This window comes from Crassostrea angulata, chromosome 10, assembly GCF_025612915.1.
Source record: "Crassostrea angulata isolate pt1a10 chromosome 10, ASM2561291v2, whole genome shotgun sequence".
NCBI lineage: Eukaryota > Metazoa > Mollusca > Bivalvia > Ostreida > Ostreidae > Magallana > Magallana angulata.
Window position 1 is genome coordinate 14,183,629 of NC_069120.1, and position 19,626 is coordinate 14,203,254.

The window sequence follows — 19,626 nt, forward strand, 5'->3', positions numbered from 1 at the left end:
GTCAAGTGATCTTTAGTCCAATCCACACTTTACAAAAGTTGTTTCCCTCTACGGGTCAACCCAAAGATTAAAAGGGAATTACAGATTTCCCCCTTTTATATGCTACCAAATATTTGGGCGTCATGTGATAAAATCTCCTGAATTAAATTTTTTCCTTCGTTCTGTGGGCTGCCCCATTCTATAGGTTTTACTCTAAAGATGGCGGCCAAGGGACATACATGTACAAGTAACTTTTGTAAAGTGTGGCTTGGTCTATTGCAATTGGTCTTCGTCCGTCGTGCGTAACGCTAGCAAATTTACATTTTTAGGTCACCTGAGTCACTCAGGTGACCTATTGCAATTGGTCTTCGTCCGTCGTGGTGCGTCGTGCGTCGCGCGTCGTGCGTTAACAATTTTACATTTTTAACTTCTTCTTGAAAACTACCAGGCCAATCGTTACCATTTTTGGTGTGAAGCATCTCTATGGTAAGAAGAATCTAAATTGTGAAATTTATGGCTCTACCACCCCTGGGGAGCCACGGGCGGTGCCTAATATGCAAAAAAGAGCCAAATTTTCAAAAATCTTCTCCTCTACTTCCACACATGTGAGGAAAAAACTGAATGCATGGTTATGATGTCCATGAGGCCCTCTACCAAAATTGTGAAATTAATGGCCCCTGGGTCAGGGGTTCTGGCTCTAGGGTGGGGCCAATATGGCCAAATAGTAAAAATGTATTAAATCTTAGAAAATCTTCTTCTCTACTACCATATATATTTGTTAAAAACTAAATGCATGATAATGATGTCCATGAAGCCTTCTTCCTAAATTGTGAAATTCATGACCCCTGGGTCAGGGGTTCATGCTCTAGGGTGGGGCCAATATGGCCAAATAGTAAAAATGTATTAAATCTTAGAAAATCTTCTCTATTATCATATATATTTGTTAAAAACTAAATGCATGATAATGATGTCCATGAAGCCCTCAACCTAAATTGTGAAATTCATGACCCCTCGGTCAGGGGTTCAGGCTCTAGGGTGGGGCCGATATGGCCAAATAGTAAAAATGTATTAAATCTTAGAAAATCTTCTTCTCTACTCCCATATATATTTGTTAAAAACTAAATGCATGATAATGATGTCCATGAAGCCCTCAACCTAAATTGTGAAATTCATGACCCCTCGGTCAGGTGTTCAGGCTCTAGGGTGGGGCCGATATGGCCAAATAGTAGAAATGTATTTAATCTTAGAAAATCTTCTTCTCTACTCCCATATATATTTGTTAAAAACTAAATGCATGGTTATGATGTCCATGAAGCCCTCTACCTTAATTGTGAAATTCATGACCCCTGTGTCAGGGGTTCATGCTCTAGGCTGGGGCCAATATGGCCATATAGTAAAAATGATTTGAATCTTAAAAAATCTTCTTCTCTACTCCCACACATGTGGGCAAAAAACTGAATACATAGTTATGATATCCACAATCTCCTTTACCTAAATTGTGAAATTCATGGCCCCTGTGTCAGGGGTTCAGGACATGAGGGGGGGGGGGGGGGCAATATGGCAATAAAGTGTTAATGCATATAATGTTTAAAAATCTTCTTCTCTATTCTCACACATCTGTTAAAAAAAAAACGACTAATAATTATGTTTACTAGGAAGTCCTCTACTGAAATTTTAATTTTCATGTCCCCTGGGGTATGGGTTTTGACTCTAGGGACGGGCCAAAATGGATGTATAGATGTTAATGCATATAACCTTAAAAAATTATCTTCTTTACTCCCACACACCTGAAAGGAAAACTGAATTCATTATTTTGTAGACCAGATCTTTTAGTTTTTCACCAAAATTATAGGTTTGACAGTTCTTTTTGAATTAAATGTGGTTGTCATTACAAATTTATAATTTTTCTACTCCAGTATGAAACCTAATTAATTAGATGCATATATGAGACAAGTTTGTGTATCGGATATATGCTACTCAGGTGACCGTTAAGGCCAATTGGCCTCTTGTTAACTTCTTCTCGTCAACTACATGGCCAATTGTTATTATTTTTGATGTGAAGAATCTCTATGATAAGAGGAATTACATGGCCGGGACCCCATCGATCCCATACATATGTGAAAAACTTAATGCATGAATCTGATGTCCACGAAGTCCTCCACCTAAATTGTGAAATCTATACTACTATTTTAAAATAATAGACTCGAATTTTTGGGCTTTAATATCGAGAAATCGGAAGAGTACTGACTTTGTTTTATATATTTTAAACATCATTGTTACTTGAAAATTATCAATTTGCTTTTATTTTATCTTAATCAAGCTTCACTAATTAATAATCACCGAAAATTCCTTTAAAAAATCCGGAAATCATCTTGGTTTTTGGATTTTACAATCTTGCGTATGCGCATTACATTCACGCTAAATTACGGGAATCTCTTTGATATATGTTTCCAGAATATCACATCTGCATGGATAAACTCAGAAACGATATTACAAATACGTGTAAATTTTCAATGAAAATTTGTCATATTGTTCATTAAATGAAATACGGGAGATAACTCTAACTTTTAATATTTACACTTAATATGAAAAATCCCGAGAGTTCCGATGTCAACATGGTGTGCAAATTCGAAGCGAGTGAAAAGCTTTGGTGAAAAAGTGTTAAATTCTTCATTAATATGAATCAAAATTTTAGATGAAAGGTATTTACAGCCTCATAATGGTTTGTAATGAATAATTTGACTTATATTTTCAATGCAGTTTCATTACCTTACTCCAAAATCGTTTCGGAGCGATTCTGCTATTTTCTGCTACATTACGGGTATACAGGAGGCATTCTAACTGTGGTGAAGGCCTGTCCCCGAGACACAGTTAGATTATTCTAACTAAGCAGAGTGTAGTGAATTAATTACATTATTGTAGGCTAAAGCTTGGTTATGTTAATGTCAACAATACGGTGTGTCGATGTATCTATTTCGTAAATGAACGATATCATATACTTACACGCACGGGTCGAAGTCTAGTTCATATAAAGTCACTAAGACAGGGGTTCAAGTCCTAGGCTGGGGTCATATATATGTATTAAAGATATATTAAATCATAAAATAATCTTCATCCTTGGTAAAAATGAATTGATCTAATATTTTTTTTTCTGTGCTATCACAGTCGTGGGAGATAAAGTCATGCATTGTGATTATATTCATAAGTCATCCGTTGTCTGGTCTTTTAGTCACTTTAAGTATTAATGTTGATTAAACAAAAACTATTTCAAACATGCTGACAAAGAAAAAAGAAAAAGAAAAAAAAAACGAAAAAAAACCCAAAAAACAAAACAAAAAACATGCATAGTAATCGAAAAGTAATATCAACTTTTGTAATAGTATGCACATAATTATGATGCTAATCATTGCGATGGCACGCTCCGTCAAATTTGTTGGTTAGCATGTACTATATAGAAATAATTCGATTCGAACATTCAATTCAAATGGCTAACAACCAGAATGAGTTGCAAAGTTAAATTTAATCAATATTACCGTTATATTTGCACAGAACCACAAGCATTGAGTTTAATTTCACATTCTCCGGTCCATTTCTAATGCACTGTTGAAAACAGAAGAAGAATTTTGTCAATATATCTCTTTTATTCCTATTCAGCAGTAGCACGGGCTCTTTTGTATGTTGATTTGTGTAGTTCAAATGAAAATCGAAAGCTTCATACAATATTCTAAATTGATGGTTTATGTCTAATTTAAAAGAAAGTAAATATAATAGAATCAGAGTCTGAAAAGGAATTGTTTTTATGTTCTATCATTTTAATTCTCTTATTATGTAATGGTTAAGAACACACATTGAAATACTGAAGGGGTAAAAATCTAGGTCGGGATTGTTTGCTATGAAAAAAGATATAAAGAAATGGGACTTCACTGTTAAGATTGAAGATGGAGGTCTAAGACGACAAACTTAACAATTATGAAATTGATAAAGAATTATGAAAAATATGACATTATTTGTAGGTTAGAACATGTACGGACGGTTAATTTAGATATATTTTGAATTTCGAATCTCGTTTTTCAAATATCGTGTTTCGAATCTCGAATAGGTAAACAAACTAAGCAATTTTTGATAATTGTTTTTCTTAAAATAGTATTCAGTAAATACGAACAAAAGTCGTAGGCGGAATCGAACCCATGATATGCGGTTCACAAGCCCGATACTTAAACCGCTGAGCTTTAATGATAATCAATCATATCGATTGATACATTGTCAAGCTATTTAACAAAACACTAAAATTACCATCTTGTGACGTAATGTCTTAAAAAGAATAAGCCATGATGTAATGAGGTACCTTAATTAACTTTTGATTTTTTTTTAGATTTGCATTGACATTAAAATCCAAGGCATTTACAAATGTTTATTTGGACAAATCCTTAAGAAATTAAATTCATCTAAGATTTGATAGCAAGTAGTTTTATCTGCTTTTAAGTCATTTAATTAAAAATAAATACAATTTAGCTTGAAATTTTAAAGATCCGTCCACCAACACTCGTTTTAATACTAATTGAATGTAGCGATCACAGGTAAGTAAATAATGACACAATTTTGACAAGGGTTATTTTTTCTCTGGATGCAAAATTAACATTTTAGCGATATTCAATTTTAGCAATATCACGTCTCACTAATATCGCAAAAAATATCATGAAAATTTAACCAATTTTGCTTATTTGTCTGAGACAGCACCGTCTATCTGCAGTTATTCATAAACATTTCATTTGTCTGCTCAAAATTGTTATAAGACAAAGATTGCAATAAAAATTTCATATTTCATTCTCATCTTCAAAAAAATATTATATTAGCCATTATTAAAAGCAACTACATTAATGTAAAAATTTACAGGCATGGAAAAAACCTCAGTCGTTTTTAGCTCACCTGAGCTGAAAGGTCAAGTGAACATTCTGATCACTTTTTGTCCGTCGTCCGTCTGTCCGTCCGTCCGTCCGTCTGTCTGTCCGTCTGTCTGTCCGTCTGTAAACTTTTTACATTTTGAACTTCTTCTCTAAAACCGCTTATCCAATTTCAATCAAATTTGGCACAAAGCATCCTTGTGGGAGGGCGAATATAAATTGCAGAAATAAAAGTCCGATCTGTATTCAAAGCGGAGATAACCTTGAAACTGTAGAAAAAGGGGGGTGCATTTTTAAAAATCTTCTTCTCAAGAACTACTGATTCCAATTCAACGTAGTTTAGCATAAATTATCCTTATTGGAAGGAAAATGTAAATTGCAAAAATTAAGGTCTAATTCTGTTTCAAATCTGAGTTATTACGAAAATAATAATAAAGGAAAGGCGTGTTTCAATCAGTTTAATAGCTTCGGATTCGGCATCCGGTAAAATGGGTAGACAAGACTTGGCCTGGGCAAAACAAAAGATTGGCAGTTACTAATCTGCCAATCTCATTAAAATTTCAGGATATTTGATGGACAAGTATATTTGTATTTGCTGTAAATATTGCTGCAAAATAATGCGTATTTGGCATTGACGATTGCCGATCTGCCCCGGCTTTTATTTTGCCACGGCCCGGGTTTGCGTACCCATTTTACCAAGACTCGTATTCCGTACTTCTAAAACGAGGTTCTTGGTTTGTTTAAAGCAGCCATGACATTATACGAAAAAGGGTCGATCTGACTATGATGAATTTGCTTGTTGTGCAAAAGTTCGCGAATGAAGGGAAATTTTTGAAACATGCAAAATATATTGGTGCCGATTTTGTGAAGTAAATTGAGGCTAAATATTTCAATGCGTTGACAGTTTTCACACATGACGTTAATTGGTGTTAGCTTGTTCTGATTTTCGTTTCGTTTTCATTATTTATGCTTTGTAACCTGGGAACTATCGTCTTTATTTCGTGATTTTTACGTATCAAATCAAACAGATACTTCGGTAAATCAAACAGTTAACCGTTTACCTGCGCAAATTAAGCAAAATCTGATGTATCAAAAAAGTACTGAAATACAATTCATTCTATCGGTAATTCGGCATTCTCTTTTGCGTAATGGTAGATTAATGCAATAGGTTTTGTTGAGATGCTTGGCATTTTCTCGAGTTTATTCAGTTTAAAGAGAGTTTGATATCGCTGTCGGAAATATGTAGGTATATGTACATGTTTATATATGATTCATTTCGAAAAAATAAATTGTGTTCTTTATTTGTTATAGTGCATGTTTCTTGTGTTTAATTGTTTACAATTTTTATTTACTAACCATATTTGAGTGTTAAGCTTCGAATTATAAGCAAGATACAGAGATTTGCTCACAATTCTATGTTTGTACACAGATCTTAAAAACTAAAGATTAAAAAAGTAAAAAAAATTGTCAAAATTTATTAAGAAAATTTTCAAAGTCTGTTCTTCCAGAAACAAACTTTAACAACTTATTGTATTGTAAACTTAACCTTTTTTAGCTCACCTGAGCCAAAGGCTCAAGTGAGCTTTTCTGATCACAATTTCTCCGTTGTCTGTCGTCGTCGTTGTTGTCGTTGTTGTAAACTTTTCACATTTTCATCTTCTTCTCAAGAACCACTAAACAGATTTCAACTAAATTTGGCACAAAGCACCACTAGGTGAGGGGAATTCAAGTTTGTTCAAATGAAGTGCCACGCCCTCTTTAAAGGGGAGATAATTGAGAATTATTGAAAATTTGTTGGTATTTTTTAAAAATCTTCTTCTCAAAAACTATTCGGCCTGAAAGCTTAAACTTGTGTGGAGGCATCATTAGGTAGTGTAGATTCAAGTTTGATCAAATCATGGTCCCCGGGGGTAGGGTGGGGCCACAATTGGGGGATCAGATTTTATATAGGAATATATAGAGGAAATCTTTTAAAAATCTTCTTCTCAAAACTATTTGGCCAAGAAAGCTCAAATTGGCATGTAACCATCCTTAGGAAGTGAAGATTCAAGTTTGTTCAAATCATTGTCCCTGGGGGTAGGGCGGGGTCACAATGGGGGATAAATTTTTATAGATATAGAAAATCTTTAAAAGTCTTCTTCTCAAAACTATTAGGCCAGGAAAGCCCAAATTTGAGTGGAAGCATCCCCAGATCATATAGATTCAAGTTTGTTTAAATAATAGTCCAGTGGTATGGTGAGGCCACAATGGGGGATGAATTTTTACTTAGGAATATATAGAGAAAATCTTTAAAAATCTTCTTTTTAAAGACTATTTGGCCAGAAAAGGTTTAAAATTGTATAGAGGCATCCTCCGGTAGTGTAAATTCAAGTTTGCAAAATCACACTCCCTAGTGGTAGGGCGGGACCGTGATGGCGGTTTGAATTTTTACATAGGAATATAAAGAGAAAATCTTAAAAGTATTCTGGGAAAGTTTTCGGTTCAAAACTCAGTACTTAGTGTGAAAGCACAGGTTATGCAGATTTAAGTTTGATGAAACCATGATTCCCTAGAGAAAAGTGGGGCCATGAAAGGGGGGGGGGGTATATAGGAATAGAGAAAAATCTTCTTACAGGTACAACAACAAAAGGGGCTTGGTATTTACCAAAAAATAAGAGGTGGATAAAAATTGGCAGATTTTCAATTTTTTTAGCAAGATCTACTGTACTCAGTTGTCAAGATATTTTGATACTGTAATGCTTATTTGATCAGAATGAAGGCAATTGTTGCTCAGGTGAGCGATGTGGCCCCTGGGCCTCTTGTTAAATTATAACTTTATTATTAATTCCATTTTCACATAGATCTTGTAAAACAATCTGTCATTCTTTGCTTCTGCTCCAATGATAAATATTAAATTCGTTCGTTTCATCCTAGAATTATCTATGACTTCCATCTTTTTTAAAACCATGCACTTGAGAAGGCTCAAGTGAGCTTTTCTGACCACTTTTTATCCGGCGTCCGTCCGTTTGTCCTTCCGTCTATCTGTCCGTTAACTTCTTACATTTTCGACTTCAACTTTCGCCTTTGACTTTTAAATTTAAACCAATGCAAACTTCGCAAAAAGCATCTTAAGGTAAAGGGGGTTCAAATTAGTTAAAAATGAAGGACCATGCTGTATTTCTATTGGGAGATCGTTAAAAATCGTTGGAAATTTGTTGGTATATTAAATTTTTTTTTCTCAAAAACCATTTGGCCAGGACAGCTTAAACTTGTGTGGAGGTATCCTTAGCTAATGTAAATTTAAGTTTGTTCAAACCATGAACCCCGACGGTAGGATAGGACCACAACTGGGGTTTAATTTTTACTACAAATGAATATATGGTGAAACATCTTTAAAAATCTTCCCTGAAACCGATCAGCCAGAGAAGTTGTAAATTGTGTGGAAGCATCCCCAGGTAGGGTAGATGTAAGTCTGTTCAAATCGTGATCCCCAGGGATAGGCTGTGGCCACAATGGTGGGGGGGGGGGACTCGAATTTTTACAAAGGAATATACATTGAATAAAAAAAAATCTTTGCCACAGAAATCAATCGGCCTGAAAAGCTGAGACTGGTGTGAAAGCAACCTCAGGTAGAGTTTGTTCAAATCATGTTTCCGGGGATGGGATGGGTCCACAGTAGGTGTAGGTCGAGTTTTTATTTCTATCTAGAGTAAATCTTTTAAAATCTTAAAATACTTCTTTGAAACCGATCAGCCAGAAAAGCTGTGACTTGTTTGAAAGCATCCTCAGGTAGAGTTAATCAAAGTTTGTTCAAATCATAATCCCCAGCGATAGGGTAGGGCACAATGGGGGGGGGGGGGGGGGTCGAATTTTTACAAATGATTTTTTTTCTGTTTTCTGTTACCATGTGGAAGCATCCTGAAGTAAGGCAGATTCAAGTTTGTTCGGATTGTGATCGGGGGGGGGGGGGGGACACAATTGGGGGAGGGTTCAAATTTTTACATACGAAAATATAAGGAAATTGTCGGTCAAAAATCTATAACTTATTTGGAAGCATCCTTAGGTAGGGTATATTCAAGTTTGTTCAAATCATAATCCTAGCGGTAGTATTGGAACACATTGAGAATCAAATTTTTACATACAAATATTTGGAGAAAAAACTTTACAAATCTTCTTTTCAATGACCGATCCGCCAGAAAAGCTAAATCTGGCGTGGAAACATCCTCGGTTTGGGTAAATTCAAGTTTGATAAAATCATAATCCCCGGGGGTAGGGTGGGGTTACAGTGGGGGTCGGGTGTTGAATTTTCACATTAGAATATATAAAGAAAAATCTTGTTTAAATCTTGATTTTTAGAAACCGATCAGCCAGAAAAGCTATAACTTGATTGGAAGCATCCTAAAATAGGAATAATTTAAGTTTGTTCAAATAATTGATCCACGGGAATAGGATAGGGCCACAATGGGGTGTCAAAAATTTACATAGAAATCTAACTTAAGTCCGTTTAGATAGTGTAGATAAAAATTTGTCAAAATTATAATTTTCAGGAGTAGGGGGGGGGGGGGGGTTCTAATTGTACAAAAGAAAACATTTAAATTATTTAAAAAAAACAACTCAAATGTTGTTACATATAGTTTTTAACATGTTGATTCTTTAAGATTGTTTAGACTCTAGCCCCTTGGCAATTCTTTGGTCTTACATGAGGTTTATAGTTTGATGTAGGTTTGAAATCAATGTATACATGTAAACAGTTGTTTTAAGATCTTCTCTATAACTGCAATGGTCAACCTGTTGCAAAGTGGCTCAATGATAAACATAAGAATATGCAGGAGATCTTTTTTTTATACAGGACCTACATGTATTTTACGAAATTTTTAAGATATTCCGTATATGATTCCATAAAACTGATTTTATTATGTGAATTTTTGCTCAGATATGGACTTCTTGTTAAGAAATAAATTTGTTATACACATGTATCCCGTGTGGTACATCATCCATTATCTCACAGTAAATATACTTTACAGTAAAGTTTAGGTAAAATCAATTGGAGTCCATAAAAGAGTGCAACTTAAACGAATATGTCTGAAACCTCAATTTGCTGTTGAAAAGAATGCCCTGGAAGTCTGTAATTATAAATTTACGTCAATCTATGAGATAACAATGGAACTTCAGTGTTCGATGTACTGGACACTATTTAACAGGAAATGGACACCTTTTAGACAAAGCTCACTCCAAGTTCCTCAAAAGAAGAGTAAATTGTAGTTCGATTGCTTCAAAGGTTTGTATTTTTGTTGACATATTGCCACTTTATATAGATATTTTGAATAAAAACTTCTATCGTTAATTGAACACTTATGATTTATATTGAATTCACCATCATTGCGTCATAGAATTTAATTTAAATGAAAAAAAATCAGCGTCAGTTTATTTATCACCGACGCTTGCCCCTGTTGTTCGGAAGAGACGTTATAAACAGTAAAGCAAACATCAATGCAGTGTGAACAAAGGACTAAGCAATGCGTCTGGCATGAATTTACATGCAAAAATCAATAAGGTTTTGTAAAAAAAAAAAAAAAAAAAAAGAAGAAGAAAGAATCCTCATATAATCTTTGATACAGTCTTATCTTAATTTTGGTGCTCCTGCAACGTTTAACTTAATATAAAACTTATAGAAAAAAAGAAGTCTGTCGTTTTTGGTCGGTGTTTATTTCGACCTTTTTAAACTCGGAAAAATGATTTAAAAAACATCAGGCTAGATTTATCCACGCTGAAACCCTATGGAGAGGGATATAGCAGTGTTATGGGAAAGACAAGGCTTATTTCTATAAAGAATTCCAAAAAATAAAATCCATCTTTCAGTTTTCCCGAATATTTGAACCCGCGACAAAAATAAGTGTATTTTAGTCCGAAGTCAAAAAATTGAAAACCATCGCCTTGCGCCCAGCCTATCAATTAGTAGTACCTTAAAGCCTTTCAAGGTCGAAGGAATGATACCAGACACTATCGAGATTTCACAAGAAGACATAGTGTCCTTCGATCAAACAAAATGTTAACTTAAAGGTTTGAAAGGTTAAGGAATGGAAAGCTCTGTCATTCTGTACTTTCAGTTGACAAAATGGCAGAGTTTTATCCTGTGTTTTTTTCAGTGTCGTTTTGCCTTTCCGCCAATGCCCTTTTCTGTCTTTCATTTGTTGATGATTTCTGAAAAAGCCTTGAGCTATTGCAATAATATTTTATATCACAAGACCTAATTGTACTTCCGATTGGTATCTCAAAGGTTCTGAGCTTTTACAATGGATTTTTTAAAATATAACTTCGTATAACATAAGAAAACTATCTATATTTTGAGGTCGAAAAGTCCAAGATCAAGATCAGAAATTCATATATTGTATACAAGATTTTCAAAATGGTACTAGTAATTTAAGCGTTCTTTTTTCTATGATGAAATATAATATCACAACCCCCTTTATCAAAAGAATCTCCCGTTTGTTTTTGAGGTCAAAAAGAAAACAAAGCTCTGAAGACATTCGTCTTCAGATCGACCTTGGAAACTGGTTACGTTTGTAACGGAATTCTATATCATTACATTATTTAATCTAAATGTGCCTTTTACTAATTTTGAGTTCAAAATATGAAATGTCAGTGTCAGAATACTGAACATGACACAAAATGATATTCTGGTGCAAATTTTTCCCTTTTAGTTTTTGCAATAAAACATTATGAAAAAATTACTAGTATCTTTAAAAAGACCTAATTGTACGTTATATATGATTATTATACTTTCATGTTAAAAACTGAAATTTGATTGGTTTAGACACAGTTGATAATCTGTTCTATTACCCTAAGCGTTAGCAACACACTTGGCAACAGGTAACACAACGAATTGTTACATGCGCTTAAATTATGCGCGTACGGTTCGACGTAGAATTCACGTCATTTCTATGTAAAAGCAATAGTAATTTCTCTAAAATAGGTAGTGCCTGTTTGGGAGGGTAACAGTTGAAATTTGCGTCGGTTGACAATGGTTTTCTCGGGGTGTCAATTTCAACTGTTACCCTCCCAAACAGGCACTATTTATATATTATGTCACTACAAGCTAGTCATGTACATAGCATGAGGTCGGAGAACGGTAGTTCCAATTCAGCGTAAATTATAGTTTTAGATAAGTTTATTTCATAAAGCTTTTTGAATAAAAATTATGGTTATAAAAAGACTTCTTATGACATTAGGACAACAGCTAAAATATCAAAGTCGATCTTATTTTTTTTTAACCCTTTTCTAGTCTTCCATACTTTTTTCCTCAAAAAAAAAAGGCCATGCCTGCTGTGCGACCCTATTTTATTTTGAAATAAAATCTTTCCTCAAAAGGAGAACACAAATTACCTAAAAAAAATTTGTAGAGTAGATTCGGGGTTCTATTTTAGTTTATAACTGTTAAGAAAATGTACGTGTAAATCATTTTATTGCGGATTTAGGTATAACGCCTGTTTAATTTTTCATTCGAAATATTCATAGTGTTTAAAATATTAATAGGAGTGATAAATGAACAATTTGAGCTTCATGGCAACCAACAACTATACACCCAGAACGAGAATGCAATGAGGAGAGCATTTTCATGTTGATTTGATTTGATTTTCTGCCACTAAAAGACTATATGGCGCTGTGGTTTTATCTTTTCGCATCACTACTGGTTTCATACAAGTTCGAATAGAAGAACCCACACCTTTGATAGAGACTCTATTCCAAGTTATCATTTTCTACTTTGTGATGAAGTAGAATAATTATGAAAAATCAATTTTCAACTCGACAGAATAATTCAAGATAATTGTAAAATCATCCGGTGTTCAGCGTTGATGTAGGATAAGGAAGCGACTTTGCTAGTTTATCACTGCGTACGTTTAAATTCGCAGGGTACTGCAAGTCATCTATTCCCTATTAAAGTCGCAAGTCATCTATTCCGTATTAAAGTGCCTCCTGCTTGTGAGTACAGTACCCGTTATACATCAATTGATCCGCATCTAAAGCTCTGCAGTCGTTGGTTGAAGCAAATTAGATGGGCTGTTGCCAGCCTTGTTGTTTCGTTCCTTACGTAGGACAATTTTAAAGTTGAAAATGTTTAAAATTGATTATACAATGGAACTCGTCAGTCGCGTTTTGTGGTAGAAAGGAATAGAGAGGAAATATGGGAGCGAAGAAATTTTTCCTTTCTGTGGTTATATTTCTATCATGCCATTTGTATCTTTCTAACGGTAAGTTGTTTTTTTTTTTAATCGAACAGTTTAAGATATTTTCATTCAAAAGAAAATTAATGCAAAACAAAATGTACGTTTCTATGAACGACGAATTGACAACAGAAACAACTGATCATATCTTGACTTTTATTTCATTACTAATTAAGGCACACACCTAAAATTATATTGTTCGTTATATGAGTATGAGTATGGTAGTTGTTTATAATGTAATTTTTACAAATGCATCGATATTCACAAGTTCTGTGATACAAAAGTGCGTACTCTCCTCCATAATTACACCTATTTATTCTATTTCTGATTATGTTTATATGTTGCAGTTTTGGTCAATTTAGTATATTAATTGACTTAATGATTTTTCAATATCATATTTTTGTTTTCCAAAGAGTGTACTGTCCATATTCCATTGTTTTATCCTTTTTATGTTATCCCTTTGTGAAAATTTTCGTCACAAAAATATGAATTTAAGATCCCATTTACAATTTACCCTTTGCTTACACAAGGTTTAAACTATATTTTTTAGTCTTGAATCCGACATTCTCTTCCATGAATTGATCTGGGAATGTTCTGTGTTGCAGTTTTTTCACATTTAATGACAATCAACTGATATATAATCAACGCTGCTACAAAGAAAGTTTGTCTGTGTTGCAGCAGGTTTAAAAGTCTAATTAGGATGATGTTTGTATGTCAAAAATGATGAAATATTTATTCGAGTAAAGATAATTTTTTCTACAATGATCTAGTTTATAATAGGTTTAACAGTAAAATTCTAGCACGCTTTCTTTGGTGATTCATGCGGGACATGAGGGTAGCGACATTCCAGAAAAAACACTAACGCGGGTTATGTAAATTTTTTCTGCAATGAACACTATTTGTATTATCCACAAGAATCATCAAAGAAAATATTTAATAGTTTATATTTACATATGTCTTTCAACAAATGAATGAATTGATCGTAGAGTACGTAAACGTAACGCTAAAGCGGCTTATGTAAATTTTTTCTGCGATGATCGTAATTACCTTCATGACCCGCCTGAATCATTAAAGAAAGCATTTTATTGCTAATATTTACATCTTTCTTTTAACAAATTTATACATTCATTATAAAAAGTAAGTAAAATCCACTAAATTACTGTTAAAATACATTAGTACGTTGGCTAAAAGAAGCATCTTAATCGTCTTTTACAGGACACCATCATGATTATTTTGCGCAGTCTTTGATTTTTCTTTGGTCGCTTTGGTTCGACAATTCGATAAACGGGGCATGTAGATTTCAGTCCTCTCAGTTTCTACAACTGTTCTATAGAGCTATGCATTAACTGTAAGTTTCGATAAGAAATAGAGGGAATCATACTCAGTAGATGTAAATATTTAACGAACTTTAGGCGCACGAGTTCAGACCTCAAACAGATTGTTTTACTTTCAAACTTTTCCATTTTTTATTTGTAGTTAAAATTTAAAAAAAACCACGACAATCAATTTGCAACTAGAATCGGTTAGAGTACACAGTCCTTATAAGTCATGTTCGGGTAAATCAAGAAAATATAATGCCTGTTAGGGCGCACCAAACATTTTAATAGTCTTAAGTTATGGTGTATATCCGAGAAAAGTCAGAGGTTCGAGAGCACGCATTTGAATTTGTCCCATATTTATCTAGAGACTTCGAGTGATCTCGCCTGATAGATTTCGTCGGCTTTTATCAAATTATTTTCCGAATGTAGCTGCATGAGTATCTCCGGGGTGCTGCGTTGAAGGCTGTCCGTAGATTCACAACAGAGACATACATGTAATCATAGTGGTTTTCCGATGGCTCTACAAAATTTGTGTCCCATTAAATTCTGTCATAACCTTTTTGTGATCAATATGTCAGTCGAACCTTATTTCCCAAAGAAGTCCCCATAAAACATTCTAAACAATGTTGGTCGCTCTTGCTTTAGTCCCTTAAAAAGTTTCAATTAACCTGGTCATATTTCGCATTCTCCATTTCGTTCATAACGTTTTTCTCTCAAGTGATAAAATTGTTTGTTTGGTTTTTTTTTATCTTTAAAATCGTCTCTGTTCTAGTACAGTTTCAGCCGCAGAGGCTTTAACGTATTGATTAGAATATTTGATGAAACAATGGTAAATTCGAAAAAATAAAAACGAATCATGAGGGACAGGATAAGAAGTTAGATGATCATCGAAAGTTTATGTGTTAAAATGCTTTACACGAATGCTCTCTTAAATAATTACTCGTTTTTAAATTTAAAAAAAAACCCAAAACAAAACAAAACTTTGTACGTTTGCATGTCTAACCTTCAGATACAATGAAGAATTACTATAAAATGATAATTCGTTAACCACGGTAAAGCTATGTTAGATATGGTGTTAAAAGTATCCGATTAGTGTATGCGTTAAATGATGTCAATAAATGAACTAGGTTTTGTTCATGGATTTGTAAAAAGTTTTACCTCAGATATATTAAATACAAACAATTATACATTAAAAATGGTTTGTAGCAAAAAAAAAAACCCAAAACAAAACAAAAACAAACAAACAAAAACAAACTTTACATGCTTCTTTTTTCAAACGATGCATGACAACTTAATTATTTGTTATTGATTTAGTAACTGAAAAAAAACCGTCATCATGAATTATTATTAAAATTATAATGATTTTTGAACTATTTTTCTGCTGCTCTCTTATTGTATGTATTGAAAAATCGTATTTCATTTAATATTTATCGTCTTGTACCTGCAAATTATCTGCAGCTGCCCATTAAGTTTTCACTAATTGAACGACTGGAGTAGACAAGCTAGACAGCCGCAGATTAATGTGGTTTACACTGGTTTACAGAAACACAGCAGAAGAGAAAGCAAGACACAAATACTGGTGGTTTTTATTCAATTTCATCGACATTAATTGTGGGAAAATGCATAGAATATACATGAAAATTGAACTTTGTTGATCCCAACACGTAGAGAAAACTACGCTGATTTATACAATACATCGTTTTGTTTATTAAGATTATGTCAAGAAAGGAGACTCCAATCAGACAGTCTAAAAATAAGATTATCTTTTACAATTGTTTGGCTAAAAATGGTAGTGGGGATTTTAAACCTTACTCACTTTTGCACATGTTTATTAAATGACATAAAGCGTGCAAAAAAGAACAAAGACAAAACACCCTTATTATATGAATAGGACTATTTGTTCTGATACGTGCGCTTTTTTCACTATGTTCATATCCAAACTTATCTATTTCAGCCTCATCTGTTACGTTTTGGATAGTGCTAGATAAATAATATAAATAAAACAGAAGAATGGTTAACATGTTCAGAAGTAATTGAAATACAAAATATTTAAAGTAAATTATAAGCCAACAATTGCCGTTTTGTTAAATATTGTACAGTTTATAAAACAAAATATGAAATAGTTCAAATTGTTTATTTGTCTTTTGAAATTACTCATCTATACACATGATCAATGCTAAACATTACGAACAGACATTGCATACACAGTTAACACTTGTAACAGAGAAAACATTTAAACATTTCAATGCACGGTGCCTTGAAACGTGAAGCCCTGAATGCTGAAAATGCAATTTCTTTGGGGTTGAATAAAACATTGTCTGAAATGTCCAAAACGAAGGTAGCCATAAAAGATAAGTGATGTGTTTGAAGTAGCTGTCATCTTTACTCTGATTGGCTGTTTTGATCTCGTAACGTTGGTGAACCATGTGCTGAGTAATTTATATAATATGTTTATAAAAACTATATTGAGTTACTTTGAAATAGTTTCTTATTCTATACGCCCCGGACAGTCAATTATCTGATAGCTTTCGGATTATTGCCATCATATTTATTGACATATACTTAAAGAAAAAAACATATTTGGTAGGAATTCATTTTTTTTCTCAGTTATTAAATCAATAACAAAATAAATGGTGCTTTTAATTTATTACAAATATCCATTAGTTGCAATTATACTTAATTATTAATATTTTTATCGATTATAATTTTTTGAATTGATAGACAAACTCGACTGGAAAACATAAACAGAATTATAAACAACGCAGCCTCATAAAGAATTACATGTATAGGACCTCTTTCCTTTAGATGTATAACCTTTTTCAATAAAAGTGAACCCCAGTATTCCGTTGTTGTATTTGAACATGACTTTACAAAAAGGCTATTTTTAGTGGAAGTGTTCATCAGATAAAAAAAGTCTTATATAATATTTATTAAGTATTAGACCTATTGAGAATAAGTCCAAAGTACGCACACTTTTATTTTGTCAGTTTTTAAAAAAACAGTTATATGTTTCAGTTTTTGTACATGTACATCCACAATCACCAATGTCAGAGAGGATATCGATTTTCGTTCTGAGAATGGATATCATGAACTATCTTTCTGAATTTGGTCGATACTTATTTATATGAATTTCATTATTATGTTAAAAAAAATTGCATGTTTTAGAACAGTAATGATTATTTTGACAAAAATATATAGAAAGTCCATAGGATTGATGCGATTTTGTGACTTTTGGATAAATTTATACACTTTTAAGCGTTAGATAAAATAAGATAGTGGTTTAGAGAATGAAAAGATTCGGAAAACTACAGTGTGGTAACCAGAAATCAAGACCACAAAATTGTAAAATTTAAAAACAATATCTAAACGAAAAAACATGTACCAGTACTGTACGATGTATCCATTTTAATTGATCACGACAAAACATTTCGAATATTTGAAATCAATATCGTAATATTTCATTGTGCACTTTAAGTGTCGCAAGAGTGAATTTTGTAGTGTAAAAACGATGCGCAATTCAACACAAAATCTAACGAGTTGCTGTTTAATTGCCTGCTTATCATGAGTAATAAGCTTTAAAAAATATCACGTAACAAGGGAGATTTAATTTCACTGCACGACATAAATCTCATGGTTTATTCATCGACATGTAAAGTCACTGCAAATAAGGTTCGTAGTGGAGTCATAACAGCTTCTAGTAATTTAATCTGTTCACTAATTTCCTCTTTTCTATTAGGTTACCGACAATGAAACATAACGTGTGGTTTGAATATTTGTTACTTCAGAGTATCCCAAACAAAAACTTTTCTTAAGAAATCATATCAAAATCACTTAAAAATCATATCAAACTCACAAATTCATGATTTTGTTCTATGATTTAGACATGATCCATTAAATGAATCATACCCAAATCATAGGTGACAAATAAGGAAGTATGATCCTGATGTGGTTTGTTTCTTGGTTTTGAGTCTCCTATGATTTTCTTGTGATTCTGGTATGTGCTATTATCTTAGAAGGCAACAGAGCATGCGTTTGAAATGATTCGTTAATTGCCAGATAAACTGACCACTAAGAATTAGGATTTCTGCATAACAGGAAGTTGAGTTGCAAATTTTGAATGTTCATCTTGGAGCCTAAATGTGATGTACATGTCAGGAAAATTTGTTATTGTTGACATCTTGCTCTATCTTGGCATATTTATAAAGTGAATTTATGGAAGTATTTTGGGGGAATATATTCTTATCAACTTGAGGTAAATAATATTTTATAAAGACTTATTTACAATACACTATCAAGTGATTTATTAAGTGAAGCAAGCAACTAATGCATGGATGCGCTGTACATGTATCATTAGTTCAGACCGGGAGCTACAGACCTGCAGCTAGGTTTTGAAATGCATACGTAATATTTTAAATTGTACAATTCATGTTATAATTGGTAGAAGAGTTTGAAATAACAGTATAATTATCATCTAAATTATGGAAGACTCTGATCCTGTGTTCTAATTCAGATTGGCTTAACGATACAGTTCATGTGGCATATATGTATACTATTTTTCATATTTGGTAATTGACAATGTATTTCAAATATTAAAAGTATATAATTGTCTGTTGCAAATTATAAATTATGTGGTCATTTTTTTCTTTAAGAAATTATTGTATAATTGTCCTTAAACAGATCATACTAGGACCATGGTTTTGATACGAGTTGTTAGTCACAACAGATCATACCAGGATCATGGTTTTGATATGAGTTGTTAGTTATACAGATCATACCAGGACCATGGTTTTCTTGCAATTTGTTTAGTTTAACAGATCACCCGAGAATCATGATCCATTAACTCATTTGCATGTGAAATTTTCCTATACCGAAATCATCTCAAAACCATGATTTACACACAAGCCATTGATATGATCCCGTAGGCTATTTTTTCTGTTTGGGATAGTAAACAGTTTTATTAATTAAACAGTGGTTCTAGTTGTCATATTAATATTAAACTTAAAATAACTTTGCAAGAGAGTAAGTGGTATTGTAACGTACGTCAATGCTTGAACATTTTCAACCTTACTGAAAAGAATAAATATTGTTTGGCCAAATGAATAGTTAATGGTTTCAATTATCTACGCTCATAAATTAAGGCATTTTGTAAATAAACTACAAAATGCCTGCACCAGAGTACTTGCTTACACCTTTAATTGGTATTTCAACACATGTGAGATGAAGTCC

The 19,626-nt window shown here is 33.1% G+C and overlaps 1 protein-coding gene across 2 annotated transcripts in view; it reads left to right on the plus strand.

The window, feature by feature from the left end:
- The first annotated feature begins 12,651 nt into the window (after window positions 1-12,651).
- Window positions 12,652-19,626, plus strand: part of LOC128164645 (uncharacterized) — a 37,548-nt gene continuing 30,573 nt past the window's right edge. The window contains exon 1 of one of the 2 annotated variants that reach the window (XM_052828595.1): window positions 12,652-13,108. In XM_052828595.1, coding sequence (XP_052684555.1) covers window positions 13,042-13,108 — 67 coding nt within the window. In that variant the 5' untranslated portion in view covers window positions 12,652-13,041. The remainder of the gene's footprint in view (window positions 13,109-19,626) is intronic. The other variant, XM_052828596.1, reaches the window with a different exon arrangement.